Raw genomic sequence first — 17,947 nt, 5'->3', positions numbered from 1 at the left:
CGCATGCGCACAGGGAGACGTGCCCTCAGTGCCGGGCGGGCACGTGCGGGGCGCGAGGGCTCCCGCAGCGGGTGGCGAGAGCCGCCGCTTCCCCCTCTGCACCAGGCGACGCGCGCATTGCCAGGCCCTGCTCTGTAGCCTGTATAAGCGGGGACCGGCACGAGGACGGCTGTGGGGCGGGGGGCGGGGGGCAGCCCCGGGCGAACTTGTAGTATCGGGCCTCCCTTCATCAGTAATAATTATAATAACAATCATTATTTTCACCATTTTTGGGCAGCCTCCAGGTTTGCCCGTGCCCGTGTCCAGCCCTGGGTGGGGGCATCTTCCACCCATGCAGCCTGCTGCTGCTGCAGTACCCCGCCCGTGATGCCCGCCTCTGCCTGTGAAGCCCCTGCCAGTCTCGCCCGCTGCCCGTTCAAATGAATCCGCCTAAAGCATGTGGGGATGCCCCCCGCCAGCAGCTTCCAGGGCTGCACGTTGCCTCTTGACGTGCGCTGCGTGGAGCCTGGGCAGCCACCCGAGCCTTTCCCGCATAATGCGGCGGTCCCTCCGGCACAGCCTCAGCTCGCTGCCTCCCTGCTGCCGATGATGCTGCCGGGTGTGTCACAAAAGACCCTTGGTGGTGCGAGCAGGGGAGCTGCAGAGCCCCAAGCCTGAGCCAGAGCCGGTGGGCTCATCTATGGGGCAGCGGCAGAGCAGAGGCGGCCACATGAGAGGTAAAGAGCTCTTGTTCCTGGGGGCAGGCGCTGTTCTTAAGGTGAGGGGAGGAAGGATGGGGGTTGCACGCCAGGGGGCTGGAGCACCTGGAGTCTGTTCTGCTCTGGGAGGGAGCAGGAGTTGCTGGAGAGAGATGTGCATGTGCACGTGCACGACTCCTTGGTTCTCATCCCAGCTCTGACGAGAAGGGCTGCAAACTAACGTTCAAAATGCATTGTCCTTTAAAGGAGAAAAATGTAGGAAACCTTGGCTTTTCCCTTGCAGCTTGCAAGGGGCTGCTTGGGGTTTTACTCCCCCACACACACCCACTCTCTGCCCCACACACTGGGGGCAGCGGGGTGGGAGAACCAACTCATACATTACTTGACCTCAGAGGAGACCATGTCACCCCATTCCTCCTGGATTAAAAGGGTACTGTATGCCCCTGGGCTTGCCAGCTGTGCTCCCTTCCTGCTGGGAGACCTGCCAACGTGAGGCACTGTACAGCAGTGGTTCTCACCCTTTTTTGTACCAGGACCCATTTATAGACATTGATGGCTAGTCCCAACCCAGTGCCCTCGCTCCCAACCCACTGCCTCCAGCCCTGCAGTGTGTGGGGAAGGAGGCCCCAAGCAGCCCCTTGCAGCAAGGGAAAAGCCACAGTTTCCCACACTTTTCTCCTTTAAAAGAGAATCCATGTTTAAAATTTGTTCCCAACCCTTTCATATATTCTTGTGACCTGTTGTGACTCATGGGTTGAGAAATGCTGCTGTAGAGGCACAAAGTAACACGACAGATCAGAGGAGAAGCTTGGCTTTGGCTTGTCTGATCCTATAAACCTCCTGCACAGATAATGTAGAAAGCCCCTGGTACCCACAGTGAGAATCTGAGAAGAAACAGTAGTGTCTAGGTCCTTCCTCCACAGTCTGCCTTTCATGTATCCCTGGCTGATACCTACCACAAACATCATCAGGTCAGTCTAAGCCTGGCCTGATGGCTCCCTTGAAGAATACAGCATTGGGAGGTTTGTGGTATGGGAAGGATGATGTCTGGAGCTTGTATCTGGGGAATTGGAGAGCTGGAGCAAGTGAGCAACAAGTGCTGGACTAGAAGAGGAGGGACATCTGCCCCCTTGAGTCTCCCTCTACCCACCAGCAATGCTGGTCTCATTGGGGGCTGCCTGACCACCCAGGGTACAAGCTCCGGGGTACCCCAAATACTGAAGCAGCTCTCTCCATCTGCCAAGCATCCAAGATACAGGCAGCAGCCCCTTTCCTTTTCCAGCTCGTGTCTAATTCCCTTTCCTTTTTCTGCTTGCAAAATTCAGGGGCATCCAAACCCCAAGCCTCCAGGCTTGGGCCTGCAAGTAGGATGCCCACCAAAGGTTTTGGAAACATCTGAAGACCTAGGTGCAGGTGGATGTTTGCTGGTAGTAGGGACACTTATGGTTCTGGACACTTGGATTTGGAATTAGTTTTGGCTAATTTGGCCGTGGATACAAATTAAAAAATAAATAAATAATTGTTCTTATAAAGCTGCTTGTGAAGGCTGGGATGTGCTCAGGTTTGAAATTGTGGATCAGTTGTGAAGGCTACTGGCACAGGTGGGGTGGGGCTGAGGCACTGGCTTTGGAAAGGAACTCGAATACAGTCAAACTCGCTGTTCGGGGAGACCGGTGATCTCACAGACATGGTGCAAGCAGCCAGTGAGGTCAGTTATACAATAGCTATGGCAGTGCCTGGCTTTTCTGGGGTACATTTGCTGTGGTAAGGCCAAACCGATGGAGATGAGAGCCTCTAAAAATTCCCAGCTCCAAGAGTTGCCTTGAGCGCAAGCTGTGCAGATATAAGTAGGAGAGGACTCAGTGTAGCGAGGGCAGCTGTAATGCCATGATGCAGAACTAACCAGCTAATATAGCTTCCTTTTCACCTTCCTTCTCTTTTCTTTGCATCCTAAATTCCTACAGCTGACGGGAGCCGGAGCCAGGAGCTCAGAGAAGCCAATTGGCAGGAACACAGCCAGCACATGCAAAGCCCTTCAAAAGCCCACGGCTATCTTGTTCAAGCAGCTGCAAGTACATCAGCAAAGCAGCAGTGGCAGGAGACTTGGGGGTGTGCAGAGACTCCTCAGGGAGAAGGTAAGGGGTGTGTGGCAGGGCTGGAAAAAGCAGAGCTGAGCCGGCCACCGTGCTGCTGCATTTAGCCCTTGCCTGCTGTGCACCCCCGGCTTGGTAATCCTCACTGGGCTGCCACAGCTGTCCTGATTTTTAGGCCTAAACTGCTCAGCAGCAGTTTCATTTTATAGCATGATCAAAGGGGCCAAGATGCCTGATAACAATCCAGTGTCTCTCTCCCTCATCTGTGTTGGGTACACTGAGCCTTGGGCTGGGGGGTTCAAAATCCACCTGGAGATGCGTGGCATAGGGAGATGGATGCCAAGGTTTCAGGGACCCTGGCTAGCTGGTGCCAGCATGCAGGTGGGGCAGGTGGAGTGGTGGTTCCTTCTCACACGGGCTGCTGGCCACTTCTCAGCATCTTGTCCTGGGCCTGTCCTTCTGGAATATGCTATGCCTGGGCAGTAGTTACCTTTATTCCTTGTCATCACCACTGTTGCTTGTATGAAGGGAAGAAGGGCAAATGCTATGGGACCAGGGGGTGAGAGGTCTCAAAGACAACATCAGAGTGGTCAAAGGCACACCTCAAAGCTCTGTCCTTCCCAGGGCTCACTGTGACTCTGCTGTCCATATGAAGAGCTTCCAGTTTGCTGCCTAGTGCAGTGCCGGTGATTGTAGTAGTTCAGTGATTCTCAACCAGGGCACTGCAGCACAGATGTAGAGAACCACAGATATAGATGGCTAATATGATTTTCAGCATTCATATCTCCCCATCTTATACCTCTAGTTTAAAGTCTTATCAAATCTCTTGATTATCTGGCAAGTGAATTATATTGTAGGGAAGCAAAGCTCATACAGATCGCTTGTCACTTATATCCCAGCGCACTTTGCCAGAGAGCCCTTATCACTGAGTCAATATTTTTGCTTTGCTGTAGCAAGAAGAGGTACAAGATCCTCATTTGGGCTTTTATCTTCTGCACCAGGGCTGTGTCTCAGAGTAGGGAAGTGGTCCTCTGTCAGGCGATCTCGCATCCTCTTCCGTGTTCACGTGCCTTGCTTTATTTTAGGGCTGTTTGTGAAGACTGTGCTGTGCACCCTCATTGGTGACTATAATGTGGTCGGGAGGGTCGAGTTTTCCACCCAAATTGTGTTTTCCTGGTACATTTATTTTGCAAATATTGCACCAACAGAAGGCACTTTGATAGTAAGTCTCCTCTAGACAGACAGAGGAACCAGTCGCAGCACTAGTAGTGAGTGGTCACTGCAGGGATTTTTTTGCTATATGAAAACACAGTAAAGACCAAAAGAGTTGCACAGACGCACACAAAGTGCACAGGCACTTTCACAAAGCTGAAAAGAAAATTATGAACCAGACCAGCTGGGGTAATTCAAATGGCAATGTGCACCTGCTTACTGGGAACTGTGCAAGACAGTTTTATCAGATGTCTGATAGGCCATGCCAAGAAAGCCAGCCTAAAAAGGAAAGATGGGATTTAGAGGGTAAGTGAAAGCAGCTTGGAAAATAAACGGTATCTATAAATAAACACATGGGGGAAAGAGACGATTAGGTACCTAATCTGTATTGGGTGAATACAGATTAGAAGGTAGCGCTGGTAGGGGATTGATAAAGAAATGAGAAGAAGCGCAGAGGAAGCTACAGCCAGTAGAAGGAAGAACAACGAGGAGGTTTTTTAAGGTAGGTCTGGAATGGAAGGAATCCTAACAAGGGGATTGATAGATGGAAATGGTAGAATTGCTGCCAATGAATATTCCCGAATCCAGGAGCCTTTCTGATGTGATCACATACAGATGCAGGCAGGAGAGGACTCAGCGTGGTGAGAGGCTGTTGTGGCTCCATGACACTAAATCACTTTTTCACCTTCCCTCTCTTTTCTTTGCATCCCAAATTCCTGCAGCTGATGCCCAGCTGCCCACGGTCAGCCAAACATGGGAGCAGAGAAAGACGGATCTCCAGAAGCACAGCCAGCACATCCAAACATCACCACAGGCCCACACGAACCATGTCCAAGCTCCCAGTGGTAAATCAGCCAAGAAGCAGCAGCAGAAGAGCTCGGGGGCGGAAGACAGGCCTCGAAAGAAAGGTAGGGGATGAGAGGTGGGGCTGGTGTGAGCAGTCACTGCAAAGATGTGTACAGCTGTTCAGTGTCCCCTGAGCAGCCCTCCCTGCAGTATGAGAGCTTTGAAGCAGATTAGATGAAGCCTAAACTGCTCTGGACTGATCCTGATTTTTAAGATGTTGTTTTAAAGGGACCACAATGTTATAGGCCCCCACTGTTGTCAAAGGGGCTGAGATGCCCAATGACAATGCTCTGTCCCCATTTTGATATTAGCTGGGTACAAAAGGTCTTTGGCCAGCTGTTCCAAACCCACCTGAGAAACACATGGAGCAGGGAACCCACCAAAGTCACAGCTCGGGGCTCCCCTGACACCTGTACCTCCCTCTTTGGAAGTGCAGAGAGGAGCCATGGGCTCAAGCGCAAGGTTTCCATGTTCAGTAAAAGCCCCTCTGAGCAGAGCCCTTCTCCCAGCCCTGTCCTGTGCTGTAGGAAATGTTGCTTAAGCTTCTGTGTTGGCCTAGCTCAATAGCATGATTGGTACACGCATCCTATAAAATCCCAATGCACCTCCTTGTATATGGCCATGCACGCTTCCCCTCTGTTAGCAGCCTGCAGGAGAGAATTCATCCCCTTTCCTAAGGCCTGGGGTCATTGTTCTTTATCCTTTTCCAGTGGAGAAACTAGCCAAGAAGAAAAGGTATATTATACCGAAAATCATTGTCACCGGGCCCTTGGATGAGGAGGAGAGCTATACTGATGTGGATAACCTCCCAGAGTCCAAAACCATCAGAGATACAGAGTACTATGGTCCATATAATGTACATACAAAACCCAGCACCATAGAGGCTTACCAAGTCAAGAGAGAAATGCCGTGAGTTCTGATTCTGGAGCGTCCTGTTGTTCTCTCCTCCTGACAACACAAAGACACAAGGATGCAACAAATGCCATTAGTTGAGCTCCTCAACTAATAAATGGGGGTCTGTAACAACAACTTCGTTCATGGTCTCACTTTCCCTAGCTCCCTGCGATATCTGGAGGAGGAAGAGGAGAATGGGAATGGAGAAGCTTGCTAAAAAATAAATGTATTTAGTCAACCATTTAAGATTCCAAGTCAATAAAAGATTAGACGTGCAAGCAGAAGCATGTCCGCAATCGTGGTACCCCAAAGGTTCCTGTATCCAGCACTTCAAAAGCAGAAGCACCTGTGTAAAGGACCTTGAGGGGTCCTTAGCAGCCTTCTAGAGGGTGGCACACAGTATCCTGCTCGCAATTCAGTTTACCTACCAGACCACACCAGGGTGAAAAGCTGAAATGGTCTCATGTAGGTTTCAACCCATGGTTTTAGGGACCCTCAAATTTTCAGACCACAGATGAGCCTCCTTCTCTGATGTTCCAGGGCTGGGAGCCTGTGTTACACCTGCGACAACTGATGGCGTTTTATCAGCTGTGTTAGGAGCTGGTCACAGAAACGGAGGTAACAAAAGAGCCAGAATCTCTGAACCTGACACCAGAATCAAGTGTGAGATCAATAGGAGAATCTTTTTCACTGTGAACGTTGCATTTGTAAAAATCAGATGAGCTGCTTCTGTTATGTAAAATGTCACTCCTTTTAGGTTTAAGAAGCTATTTGCCAAAGAAGGACTAGCATTGAAAGAGGGTTTTCCATCAAAGGTGGTTTGATAAACTCCTCTTTCCCCACCAGGATCTGTTAAGCCCTGTTCAGACTTCTCCATGTCTGGCAATCGGCTTAGTCAAGCCAGGCAATTACATGGGAGAAATGCAGATGCACAAAATCTGCTTATACCCCTCCAGCAAGCCAATGACAGGGACAGAGCTAACTATCATTCGCTGGTTTGTCAAGGAGAATAATTTGTCTTCATCGAGCAGACCTTTGCAAATCCATCCCAGTGGCTTTACTAATATTAACTCAGTGCTGCTGGTCAGTCATTTGCTCGTGAGATAAATTCATGCTTTATATAGCAACTTCCATTTGAGGCTCTCCACATGGATTATGAGCATGATCTGAAGACTTGCAGTGCTGCTGGGAGATGACTTGATACCATTATCCCCATTTTACAGTGAGGAAACTGAGGCACAGAGTGGGTAAGTGATGACCCCCCCAGATTAGTCAGGAAAACTGTCAGGTCCAGCAAGGGAACCCTTATCTCTTGCCCCCCCGCAGCTATCAATGTTACGTGCTTCTTGTGTAGAGGCTTTGAACATAACATCAAGGTGCCTTGAGATTTTTTTTTCCAGGCCGTTCTGCTGCAGACATTTTGCTCCTCTTGGTGTTTTCATTTTACTTCCGACTCCGTAATTGTGACAGTTCTGTCTTGCTAATTAGCACCATCCAGAGGCGTGCCTTTGAAATAATGCAGCTGAGCTGGATGCTGCTTGCAGCTTTCACCAGGCCGAAGAGACTTGTTACCTGCCAGCTGTCTTTACCTGGAAAATCCATCCTGATAGCTTGGATGAAACACCTACCTGATTTCTAATCCCTCCACACCACTCCCTGGCTTCAGTCCATTTCAGCGATACTGAAATGCCTGTCATCATCCTGCTCCCCAGCGGAGAGCTGTCAAACACCGCCAGCTGCGATGGATCCAGCCACTAGACGGACCCCCCATTAACGAGTCCATTAACGGGTCCAGCTGGTTTCGCTGCACTGCTTATTACTCACACTGCCTTGCAACAAACTTTGCTGAACAAAACCCCAGGGAGTGGCAACCAGTCAATGCCACAGTATGGATGACACGGCCATTTTGTGGGATATCTGCGCCATGTAGGGTGGCTGCCATAGAGGACAGTCTGGTTGTCCTCTCTTGATACAAAACTGGATGCCTTTATGTCCTCTATTCTTGTCTTTGAAGAGAAGAATAGAGGACATCGAGACATCCAGTTTCGTATCAATAGAGGGCAGAGTAGCAGAAAACTGGAATGTCCTCTGTGACGGCCACCCGAGTGCCATATGTTGTGCCAAATAAGCTGGCTACTTCTGTTACGACCTGTGCTATTACCCTTTTTTGACCTGTGCAGCTGGGCCAAAATTGAGAGCCCTGCAGCCTGTTCCCCTGAGGAGGAAATGATGGAAACAAGCATCTTTGATGCAGTTTTAATTGTGAGAACGCGCATTGCCCTGCATCCTCCGTGAACGCAGAAGTCAAACGCCACGAGCCCATGTCCTCGCTCAGCTCCTGGCCTCTTTTCCCCGGCTCATAAGAACATAAGCATCGCCATTGACGGGGTCACTTGGCGCAGCGTCCTGCGTCACACGTTTTAAGCTTGCTACTGACTCATTTCTTGCCTGGTGAGATGGAGATCCTAATGACTTTCTCTTTGCTTCCCTAGAAGATGTCTGTCTCGGCCTCTCACTCGGGGTCACCCTGCTATAGGTGTGCAGGCTGGGGTGCAGCTTCCTTCCTGGCCCCTGAGCTACTTCTTGCACACATGCCCTTGCACACCCCCACCTCTACCCATACAGCTTGATACCTCTTGCATTGTGCATTTCGTGCACCCGGGAACATCTTCCATGCGAGCCCTATGTCCCCAAACTGGCCACTTCTGGAGGAAGGGGATAAACTCTCGCTGGTATGGGAGGAACAAATGGCACCTGACTGCCTGGTGCAGGGCGCTGAGGCAGGACTTGCACCCCGTTGGGAGCTACCAGCCATTGCTCCCCACCCCTGCGGGCTTGTGGCAGGAAATCCCCACGCCGCTCTTGCTCCAGCCTGGGCCCACAGCTGTGGGGCTGCTGCACGTCTGGGCTGCATGCAGCCTGCTGCCCCTGCCCCTCACCTCCAGGGAGGCTCCCCCAGCTACACTAGGCCCTACATAGCGACGGTTGCTAGGGACTCCAAGATGGCTCCCGAAGCTTCAGAGCGCTTGCGCGGCGGAGCCTGCTCGTGCGCATGCGCAGTGGCGCGGTGCGGAGCCATGGCGGAGGGGTCCTCCGCCGAGGGGCAGGGGGAGGTGCTGAGGCTTCGGCGGCTCCGCGGCGGGGGGTACTTCGAGGTGCCCCCGGAGCAGCGGGTGAGCCCCGCGCCACGTGGGACTGGACACAATGCGGGGCTGTGCATGGGGCGGACCATGCACGTGGGGACTGGACACAATGCGGGGCTGTGCATGAGGCGGACCATGCACGTGGGGACTGGACACAATGTGTGGGGGTGTCCATACACGACGGGGGGGCTGGACATGCAGCGCGGGGAGCATGGATGGGGGGTGAGGTCCAGGCAAGCCCCTGCCTGCGAGGCGCTGGCGGGACCCACGAGCAGCTGCCCGGGCCCGTGGCCGGCCTGGTCCCACGCCCCATCCTTGGGGCAGGCGTGAGCGGGTCTCTGCTTGCAGCTGGGCGCCTGCCGGAGCGTGAAGGAGTTTGAGAAGCTGAACCGCATCGGCGAGGGCACCTACGGCATCGTCTGTGAGTCGGTGGGACCCCCGGGCCGGGCGCTCCTCGCCTCCCGGCCCCTTCGCGCGATGACCAAGCCCGCCGGCATCAAGAGCCCCCGAACCCGTTGTGGGGCAAGCGGGGGATTTGGGGTGTTAGAGACTCGATCGCGGGCAGAGGCCGCGGAGGAAGGCAGAGCCCCCGCAGTCCAGACCAGCGTGACCGTGGGGGAAATTCCTTCCCAGCCCCAAATGCAGCGAGCGGGTTTTGCACCTGGTGCTGGGCCCTGCCCATGCCCCTGAAATGCCCAGGAAAGACGCAGGGACTGGGGTTCGGTGCGTGAAGGGAAGGGAGCGCACCCAGATCTTGTTGGGACTTTGGTAGACGTGAGCTCTCGCCACCTCCTGCCCCATGACCGCAAGGGGAGGGTTCATGGGTCACTTGGTCGGTAATGGAGCAGGCGCTGCCTTGGCCCCGAGTGGTCCCAGACCCCGTTACACGTCTCTGTTTTAGACCGTGCCAGAGATACCAGAACAGACGAGATCGTGGCGCTGAAGAAGGTGCGGATGGACAAGGAGAAGGACGGTAAGGGGCGGATGCACTGAGGGGCTGTGGGGTTGGCGTTAGCTCTGCCCGGCCTCGTTGCCGGGGGTAGGCATGGCACGTAACATGGGTCCTGCTCTCTGCAGGCATCCCCATCAGCAGCCTGCGGGAGATCACCCTGCTGCTGCGGCTCCGGCACCCCAACATCGTGGAGCTGAAGGAGGTGGTAGTGGGGAACCACCTGGAGAGGTAACGGTGCCCTGGAGCCTGCCCAACACACAGGCTGGCTCCTAGGAGCTGTGCTGGTCAGGATAGGGCAGGGGTGGGGCGTGCTGACCTCGCAGCTGTCCCTGCGGGCGATTGACCCTGCGTCTCCCCGGCAGCATCTTCCTGGTGATGGGTTACTGCGAGCAGGACCTCGCCAGCCTCCTGGAGAACATGCAGACGCCCTTTTCGGAGGCTCAGGTACAGGCCCCCACCAGCTGGTAGTGGGTGCTGAGACTAGCCCCCAGCATGTGTGCGCGATGATCCAGTGAGACCCCAAGCTGCACCTTGCAAAACGTTTGGGGTTTTCTTTGAGTGGGTTTTAGCCAGGCCTGGCCTGTTTGGGTGCATGAGCTTCCCTAGTCCTTTCATGGGGCTGGCTGCATAACATCTCTGGTGATGGCAGAGCTCCGTGGGCTATGGAAGGGCTCCCTGTGCCTCTTGCTGTGGTATCAAGATGTGGGGACAGGGAAGGGAAAGGGTCAGCCAGTGAACGTGACCCAGTTGGGGCACATGAGCTGCCCCCTGCCCTGTACAGGATGGAGCCGTTACCCAGGGGCTTCCTCAGCCCGCTGGGATCCTGAGCCTCACCCACTGCCTGCGCCGAACCCTGCTCATCTCACTGGGATGCTCTGGATCTTGGGCTTTGAGACACAAGCCAGGCCTTGTCAAGCCCTGGACTGGGTGTCTGCAGGCATTGGCCGTGCTGCCGAACATGGCCGTGGGGTTGGTGTGGAAACCTCACATACTGCTGTTGGTGGCTAAGGAGGCTGCTTGTGCCCCTGCCCACAGGTGAAGTGCATCATCCTGCAGGTCCTCAGGGGGCTCCAGTATCTCCATGAGAACTTCATCATCCACCGGTAAGGGGGCAAGGGCAGGCACCGCGGGCAGGACAAGGGGTCCTGGAGTGGGCCCTAGAGCTGCCCCCTGGGTTGCGGGGAAGGATGAGCCATACAAGGACCACCGGGTGCGGGGGTGCGCTCCTCGCAGGGCCGGGCATTGGTGACGGCTCCTCTCTGCTCTGCTGGCAGGGACCTGAAGGTGTCCAACCTGCTCATGACAGACAAGGGCTGTGTGAAGACAGGTGAGCTCCCCTGGCTGCCACCTGTTGCCCCCGCTTGCTGGCTCTGGCCCCAGGCAGCTGTGCTCTGCCCTCAGTCTGTAACACAGGAGCCAGCCTGTGCCTGACCTCACGCCTGCCCTCTCCCTGGCAGCGGATTTTGGGCTGGCTCGTGTCTACGGAGTGCCGCTGAAGCCAATGACCCCCAAGGTCGTCACCCTCTGGTGAGTATCCTCCGCTCGGCATGGAGCGGGGCTGGGTTCCTTTATGTGCCTGGCTGGGGGAAGCAGTGCCAACAGCTGTAGCTCCTTGAGCTTGTCTCCTGGGGTCCCCACCCTTGCACTATGCATTTCCCTGCACGGTTCCAGGCCCCTGGCAGAGACTCGGGGGTCCTGTGCCATACGCATCTGTGCAGGCCTCCCTTTCCTCCAGGAAAACCATCTGGGTCCCTTGGGATGCCACTGGGGTTGCAGTGCTGAGGGTCGAGAGGCCAGACCCTGGCCTCAAGGTGCCTCCCAGCCCCGCTGCACAGGCGATAGGAGCAAACCTGTGGGATGGGCAGGGACCATTAGATTTCCCCGTCTGGCCTCCTGCATCCTGCAGGGCAGAGAATTGCTTGTTCCCCCAGCCAGAGCCGCATGCTGGCCTGGCATCCGGCCTGGAGTTGGAGCTGTCAGGGGACAAGGACCCCAGTATTCCTCAGAGGCAGCTCTGCTGGTTCCCGTTGCTCCTCACCAAGCGTCTGTCTTGTTCTCAGCTGGGTCTGACCCAGTTGCCAGCCCTGTCCTGCCTTGCAGCACTAAGCAAAGAGCCCTCTGCAAGGTACCTGGGTGCTGACATCAGTGCTTCTGGGCCATGCCAGATTGGGCCCCATCAGTCTCCCCAGCAGCCAGCCTCCTCTTTACAGTGTGTCTTGATCCATCCAGAGATCCCATCATTGCTTCCTGCCGCAGCATGTCAAGGGGAGAACTCCCTTCCTCCATCACTCACTGCCAGCAGGAGTCCCCCAAGACCCCTCCCCTGCCAGCACCAGGCTTCCCGTCCTGATCTGCACCTATTACCGCAGCCTTGTGCCCAGAGCAGCGTGCCCCCACCCCGCAGAGGGACTGCCCTCCAGCTGTGGGGCATCGTGGCTTGCCTGGGGCTGGCCTGAATAGCAGCCTGGGTCACAGGATCATAGGGAAGCAGGGCTGGAAGGGACTTCCCTAGGCCCCCTGCCTGAGGCAGGATCAGCCCTGCCCAAACCATGCCAGGCAAACCCCTCATCTGGCTGCTTAGCAAAACAACCGTCAGCCCTGATTCAACACTGGACCTCATGCCCGACCCTGCCTTAGGGAAAGCAGTGGGGGCACGGCAGCCCATGTCCTGCTGCTGGAAAAGGGTGTTAATGGATGCTCCAGAGATCCCAGGCAGGGGCCGTGTCCCCGCTACAGAGGAAGGCAACCCCCCTCCCAGTCTGCACCAATCTGACCGGGGGTAAAATCTCTTCCTGCCCACAGATACGATGTTGGTCTGAGCATGGGGGGAGGGCCAAGACCCTCTAGCTTTGGTCCCAGCAGCATTGGCACAGCCCAGTCCCCATGCCCAGCCTGGGATGCAGCCAGCACCCAGCGCCTCGGAGGGAGGCTGAAACACCTGAAGACATGGAACAGGAAGGGCTAGGAGGCAGCCAGCCTGGGAAATCCCACAGCACAGCACAGGCATCCTGTGCCTAGGTCATCCCCGACCCCTCAACCTCTTCTTGAAGGGCCTTCCCTGAACTGGTGCTTCCTTTTGCTCACGTTGCCAGGTACCGCGCCCCGGAGCTGCTGCTGGGGACGACGACCCAGACCACCAGCATTGACATGTGGTGAGGGGCTCGTGTTGGGCAGCAAGGCCGTGATCAGGGAGGGGAAGATGGGGCTGCCCTCCAGCTGCAGACACCCCCCTGGGGTCAAAGCAGCTCTGTGTCTTCAGGATCCACCCCAAGGTCTTGCTAGTGGCAGGGCTGTGCCCCACTTGCCCATGCACCCATTCCCTCCCCAGGGCCGTGGGCTGCATCCTGGCAGAGCTGCTGGCCCACAAGCCTCTGCTGCCGGGGAGCTCCGAGATCCACCAGATTGACCTGATTGTGCAGCTGCTGGGGACGCCCAACGAGAACATCTGGCCGGTGAGCACCAGCCCCGCATTACCCCCATGCCCCTCTCCTCCTGTCCTGGCCCTCACCCTCTGCTCTCCCCTGCCCCCAGGGCTTCTCCAAGCTGCCGCTGGTGAGCCAGTACACACTGCGCAAGCAGCCCTACAACAACCTCAAGCACAAGTTCCCGTGGCTGTCGGAGGCCGGGCTGCGTCTCCTCAACTTCCTCTTCATGTACGACCCCAAGAAGAGGTGAGGAGTCCCCCTCCACCCCCTGGGCTGGAGCTGCAGAGGCTGCGCTGGTCTGGCCATGCTGTGGCCCTGTACCAGGGGTGGGGTACCCACCTGGCAGCCCCCAGGCACTTTGGCCCAGGTGTGCCTGGGGCTGCCTGGGACAGGTGAGACACCAGGCTCAGCTGCTGACCTGTCTCTTTGCCTCCCCAGGGCCACGGCGGGCGACTGCCTGGAGAGCTCCTACTTCAAGGAAAAGCCCTTGCGTAAGTGACTCCCTGCTGGTGGCTGGGGCTGGGCCTCTGAGCCCTGCCCCGAGCCTCCTTTCCTCTCTCCCCCTCCAGCCTGCGAGCCCGAGCTCATGCCCACCTTCCCGCACCACCGCAACAAGAGAGCCGCCACCACCAGCACAGGGGCTGAAACCCAGGGCAAGCGCAGCAAGCCCTGAGTTGGCTGCAGGGTCAGGAACGTCCTTGGTACCTTGAGCCAATAGAGACCCAGGATCCCAGCAACGGGCACACGGGCAATTGGATCCCAGCGGGGGCTGAAGTACCTGGCTGTGCCGCCCCCTGCCCACCCCTCCCCAGGGAGACAGCTGGAGCCCGATCCCTGCAGCAGCACGGAGCGGGCATTGCCCCCAGGAGGGCCAGCAGCCGCCCGGCTTTTCCTGGGGAGGGGTTTGCTCCACCCGGGGCTGCTCCAGGCTCCAGACCTCTGACTCCCAGGCTCGGAGGAGGCTGCAGCTCACTCCCCTCTGAGCTGCCAGCTGTGCTGGGGTGCGTTTCCTGGCTGAGCCTTGCAGATTCTCACTTCCTCAGCCTGAGGTCTGGCTCAGCTGCCCTCTGCCTCTCAGGCTGCACGTGGCTTTGCCCAGGTACGCAGGGACCTGCATTTGCCAGCAGCCTGGGTCTGGCCCCCAGCGCCTCTGGCTGTTTCGACACCCCCACCCCTTGGGTCTTCTCCCGTCTTCGGTACAAAAGCACCAATGAGAGACTGCCCCAAGTGTATCCAAGGCCTGCGCTGGTGGGGGGAGCTGCAGTGACTATGACCAACTGCTGAGCCCAAGCGCTGCTGGTCCAGCCACTGCCAGGGAGAGGTGCAAGATGTGCGGTGGCCTTCCTGCGGGGACGTGGCATTGCTGTCAGCTCTGGGACCGCAGCTGCCACGGGCAGGCAGAGCCGACTCTCATCTCTTCTGCATGCCTATGGGCTGACGGCCTCCCCGCACCTGGCCCACAGGCAGGACCAAGCACTGCACACGCACGCTCCCAAGGCTGGAAGGAGACTTGAGCCTTGGGAGACAGCCGGGGCATGGGAGCAAAGGCAGCTGAGCTGCCTGTGGGGAGAGGAAGAGGCCGTTTATCCTTGTGCTGAGCACAGTCCTGCTTTCAATAAAGTCACATGCGTGCGTCAGTGCCTGTCTCCTCTGCTTACCGCCTTGGCCAGGGCTGTCAGCTCAGCTACAGGAAGGAAGAGCTGCGGGCACCAAGCCTGGAGCTACCTCCTCCTCCAGCCTGCACAGCCAGGGCCGTAGGGTGATGGCGCACGGTGCTGTTCCCCCAGCAGGACCCTGCTGCCAAGTCAGGGCTGAAGCATTTGTGCACAGAGGGGAGGGGGCTCTACCCCCCTCCAGGGCCCACGGCAGCTTGGCCGCCCCAGCGCGGTATGGGGGGGATAGGGAGCCCTCTGTGCCTTCAGCTAGAGCCACCCAGCACCAGGGTTGTGGGCTCAGCCTCCCAAGCTGACGCCAGGGGCTGCACACTCATGCACACGCATGGCTCGCCATAGCAACGAAGAGCAGCACCGATGCTATGGCAACAGCTGCACCATGCGCCCCCCCCCCCCATCAGCCCAGGCGAGGGGGGGCATGACCCAGAAACAGAACAGGCGCTTGCCACTGTGGTAACCGAGACGTTTACTCGGAGACGGCCCCCGCCCTGCTCCTCCCCTTGCTCCTGGCCCCAGCGTTTCAGGCTGCCTAGAGAGCGACAGCGGCGGGGGGGCGGGGGCAGGCTGGGAAGAGCAGCAGCGTCCAGCACCTACCTGCCTGGGGTGCTCGGTGCCCCGGCGGGCTACGGCCGCCCGCCCCCGCCCTCCTGCAGCATCCTGTCCACCTCGGTTCTCACCAGCCAGAGGCGCTGCTGCTTCTCGCCGCACAGCTCCTGCATGCTGTGCCCGCCCCAGCAGGCCTGCAGCGCCTCGCAGCCCCGGGCGTGCAGCTGCTGGCAGGTGCTGCAGTAGTAGGAGGGCAGGGCGCCTTGGCTCAGGCACAAGTGCAGCTGGTAGCGCGGCACCTCCGCCAGCGCCAGCACCGGCCCTGCCCCTTCCCCAGCCTCCGGCCGCGGGCAGGCGGGGGGCAGCCCCCACGCGTTCTCGGCTGCCTGGAAGGGCCGGCTGGCCGCGCGGTACAGCCCCGGGGAGCTGGCCCCGGCGCGGGGGCTGTAGCTGCAGCTCGGAGCTGGGCTCCGGCTCCTGGTGTTCTCAGGGGCCAGCGGGTCGCTGACGCGGCCCAGCTCCTGCCTCAGGGACAGGAAGGAGAAGGAGGCCAGCTCCGGTTCGGCCCCGTCCCTCGGGGCCTGCTCCAGCTCGGGGTCCTCAGCCTCCAGCAGGGGGTAACAGCTGCCGGCAGGCTCGCCCCACAGCTTGGGGCTCCGCTCGTAGCCCCGCCGGCCTGCCAGCGGGGTGCGGGACAGGCTCCCGGGGTCGCAGTAGAGATCGGCGTCCACCTCGCAGCCAGGTGCCGGAGCCACCCCAAACTCCTTATCTCGGGGCCAGCGCGCCAGTCTCTGCAGCCTCTCCACGCAGGCGGTCAGGCCGCCGGGGCCTCGGCGTGCCTGGAGCAGGTCGTCGGGCGACACGCAGCAGGGCCCCAGCTGCAGGAGGACGTCCTCCAGGATCTCGCACTCCAGCCGGGCCGCGAAGAAGCCGCAGGCCGCGTGCAGCAGCTCGGTGCCTGGGGGCGGCCGTGTCACCACCAGGTGGTGGGCGTCCCTGCGCTCGTAGCCCAGGCGGCGGAAGCTCCTGGCCAGGTCCGGCTCCGGCAGCGCCGCCCGCAGACAGTGCACGTACACCCCCGAGAACGTCTGCAACGGGAGCGCCGCATCACCCACCGCACAGCACGGCCCTGGCCAGGCTTACCATCGTCCCAGGGACGGGAGGGCAGCATCAGCACCCTCGTCCCAGCCTGCGCCAGGGAAACCACGGCACATGGCCAGGACACAGCAGGGGCGACCGGCATTCCCGGGGCTCTCCAGCTGCTCTGTCCCCATCCTGGGAGGCAGACACGCCCGAGCCCAGTGCTCCAGCTCTCCACGCTACACCCCGGAGCCACGTGAGCAGCCCCCACAGCCCTGGGTGGGGCCACCCCAAGACCCACCTTGACGGTGCCGAACTCCTTGCGCCAGGGGAAGAAGTGCAGGTTGAGGGCGGCCAGCTCCAGCACCTGGAAGGCGGCGGCCAGGGCGCGCAGCGCGGGGAGCAGGCTGGGCCGGCCCCGCAGGCTGCCGGCGAGCGTGGCGAAGGCGTCACTGCGCAGCGCGCCGTGCAGCTCCGGCTCCTCCAGCAGGCGACGGCGCAGGGCATCCTGGAGCGCGGCGTCGGCGCAGGCCCCCGCACGGCCCCCCTGGAAGGCGCGCTCCACGCTGCGCCGGTACTCCTGCTGCAGCCCCGCTGCCCTGCTCATCCTGGGGGAGCGCGCCCCGGGGGGTCAGCGCAGGGCCGGCCCCACCGCCCAGCGGGGGGGCACAGCCCCCATCCCAGCCCCCCGGGGGGGCGGCAGACGGGCCCCCATCCCAGCCCCCCGGGGGGCAGGCCGACCCCAGGGTGGGATGTGGGGGGGAACACGGGCAAGGGCAAGGGCAGCCCCGGTTAACCCCTCCCTGCCCGGCCGCCGCTCACCTGCCGCCGCCGCCGCTTCCTGCTCCCCGGGCCCGCCCTCGCTCGTCACGCGCCGGGGGCGGGGCCCACTTCTGCCCCGCCCCCCGGGGGTGTAACCCCCTCCTGGCCGCGGGGGAGCGCGGACCGTGCCCGGGACGGGGGGGTCCTGGGAGCTGCCCCCCGCTTCCCGCGGTGCTGCGGGCTGGCCGCGCCGTGCCCGCGGGGTCCGCATAGGGGGAATCCATGGAGGTCTCCATGGGGGGGGGTCACCCCGCGGGGTCCACTGGGGGTCCCGGGCCCCGCCCCCCGCGGTGCCGCCGCCGGGCCGGCCGGGCGGGGAGGGCGCGGGTTGCTGCCGGGGCCCCCGCTCGCGCCCGGGCCCCGTCTCCCGGGCCGGGTCACGCGCACGCGGGGGCTGCACCGGGTGCGCGCGGCTGAGCGGCGGGCCGGGGCCGGGGCCGGGGCCGGGGCCGCCCGCGCAGGGCGGTGCTGCGGGACCAGTGCCCCGCCGCGCCCCGCGGCCGGGCCGGCGGGCTCTGCCGCTGCCGCACGTGCCGCTCAACGCGGGGGCGGCCCCGGGCCGC

General features: G+C 59.4%; 3 protein-coding genes across 4 annotated transcripts; 2 read left to right on the top strand and 1 right to left on the bottom strand.

The window, feature by feature from the left end:
- Positions 1-5: 5 nt before the first annotated feature.
- On the top strand, positions 6-5,794 carry SPATA33 (spermatogenesis associated 33). Its single transcript, XM_090062690.1, has 4 exons — positions 6-716; positions 2,663-2,833; positions 4,726-4,911; positions 5,560-5,794. Exons 1-4 carry the CDS (start codon positions 680-682, stop codon positions 5,760-5,762), a joined length of 597 nt encoding a protein of 198 aa, XP_089918816.1. The 5' UTR covers positions 6-679; the 3' UTR covers positions 5,763-5,794.
- Positions 5,712-17,638, bottom strand: SPATA2L (spermatogenesis associated 2 like). Of its 2 annotated transcripts, XM_090062683.1 has the most exons (4): positions 17,385-17,638; positions 16,864-17,170; positions 15,531-16,570; positions 5,712-5,797 (listed from the first exon to the last, which is right to left on the bottom strand). In XM_090062683.1, exons 1-3 carry the CDS (start codon positions 17,618-17,620, stop codon positions 15,560-15,562), a joined length of 1,554 nt encoding a protein of 517 aa, XP_089918809.1. In that variant the 5' UTR covers positions 17,621-17,638; the 3' UTR covers positions 5,712-5,797; positions 15,531-15,559. The 2 variants fall into 2 exon arrangements, with proteins under 2 accessions (XP_089918809.1, XP_089918808.1); XM_090062682.1 differs by lacking the exon at positions 5,712-5,797 and having other exon boundaries at positions 15,374-16,570.
- Positions 8,774-14,900, top strand: CDK10 (cyclin dependent kinase 10). Its single transcript, XM_090063445.1, has 13 exons — positions 8,774-8,916; positions 9,235-9,307; positions 9,788-9,859; positions 9,964-10,066; positions 10,201-10,282; positions 10,874-10,941; positions 11,113-11,165; positions 11,296-11,365; positions 12,931-12,990; positions 13,167-13,290; positions 13,370-13,509; positions 13,702-13,754; positions 13,833-14,900. The coding sequence occupies exons 1-13, from the start codon at positions 8,821-8,823 to the stop codon at positions 13,934-13,936; spliced, it is 1,098 nt and encodes a 365-aa protein (XP_089919571.1). The 5' UTR covers positions 8,774-8,820; the 3' UTR covers positions 13,937-14,900.
- Positions 17,639-17,947: the final 309 nt, after the last annotated feature.

Source organism: Crocodylus siamensis, chromosome 9, assembly GCF_052110815.1.
Source record: "Crocodylus siamensis isolate JL-2025a chromosome 9, ASM5211081v1, whole genome shotgun sequence".
NCBI classification, from domain to species: Eukaryota; Metazoa; Chordata; order Crocodylia; family Crocodylidae; genus Crocodylus; species Crocodylus siamensis.
The sequence above is the reverse complement of the archived record's forward strand: the minus strand, read 5'-3'. Positions and strand labels throughout refer to the sequence as shown.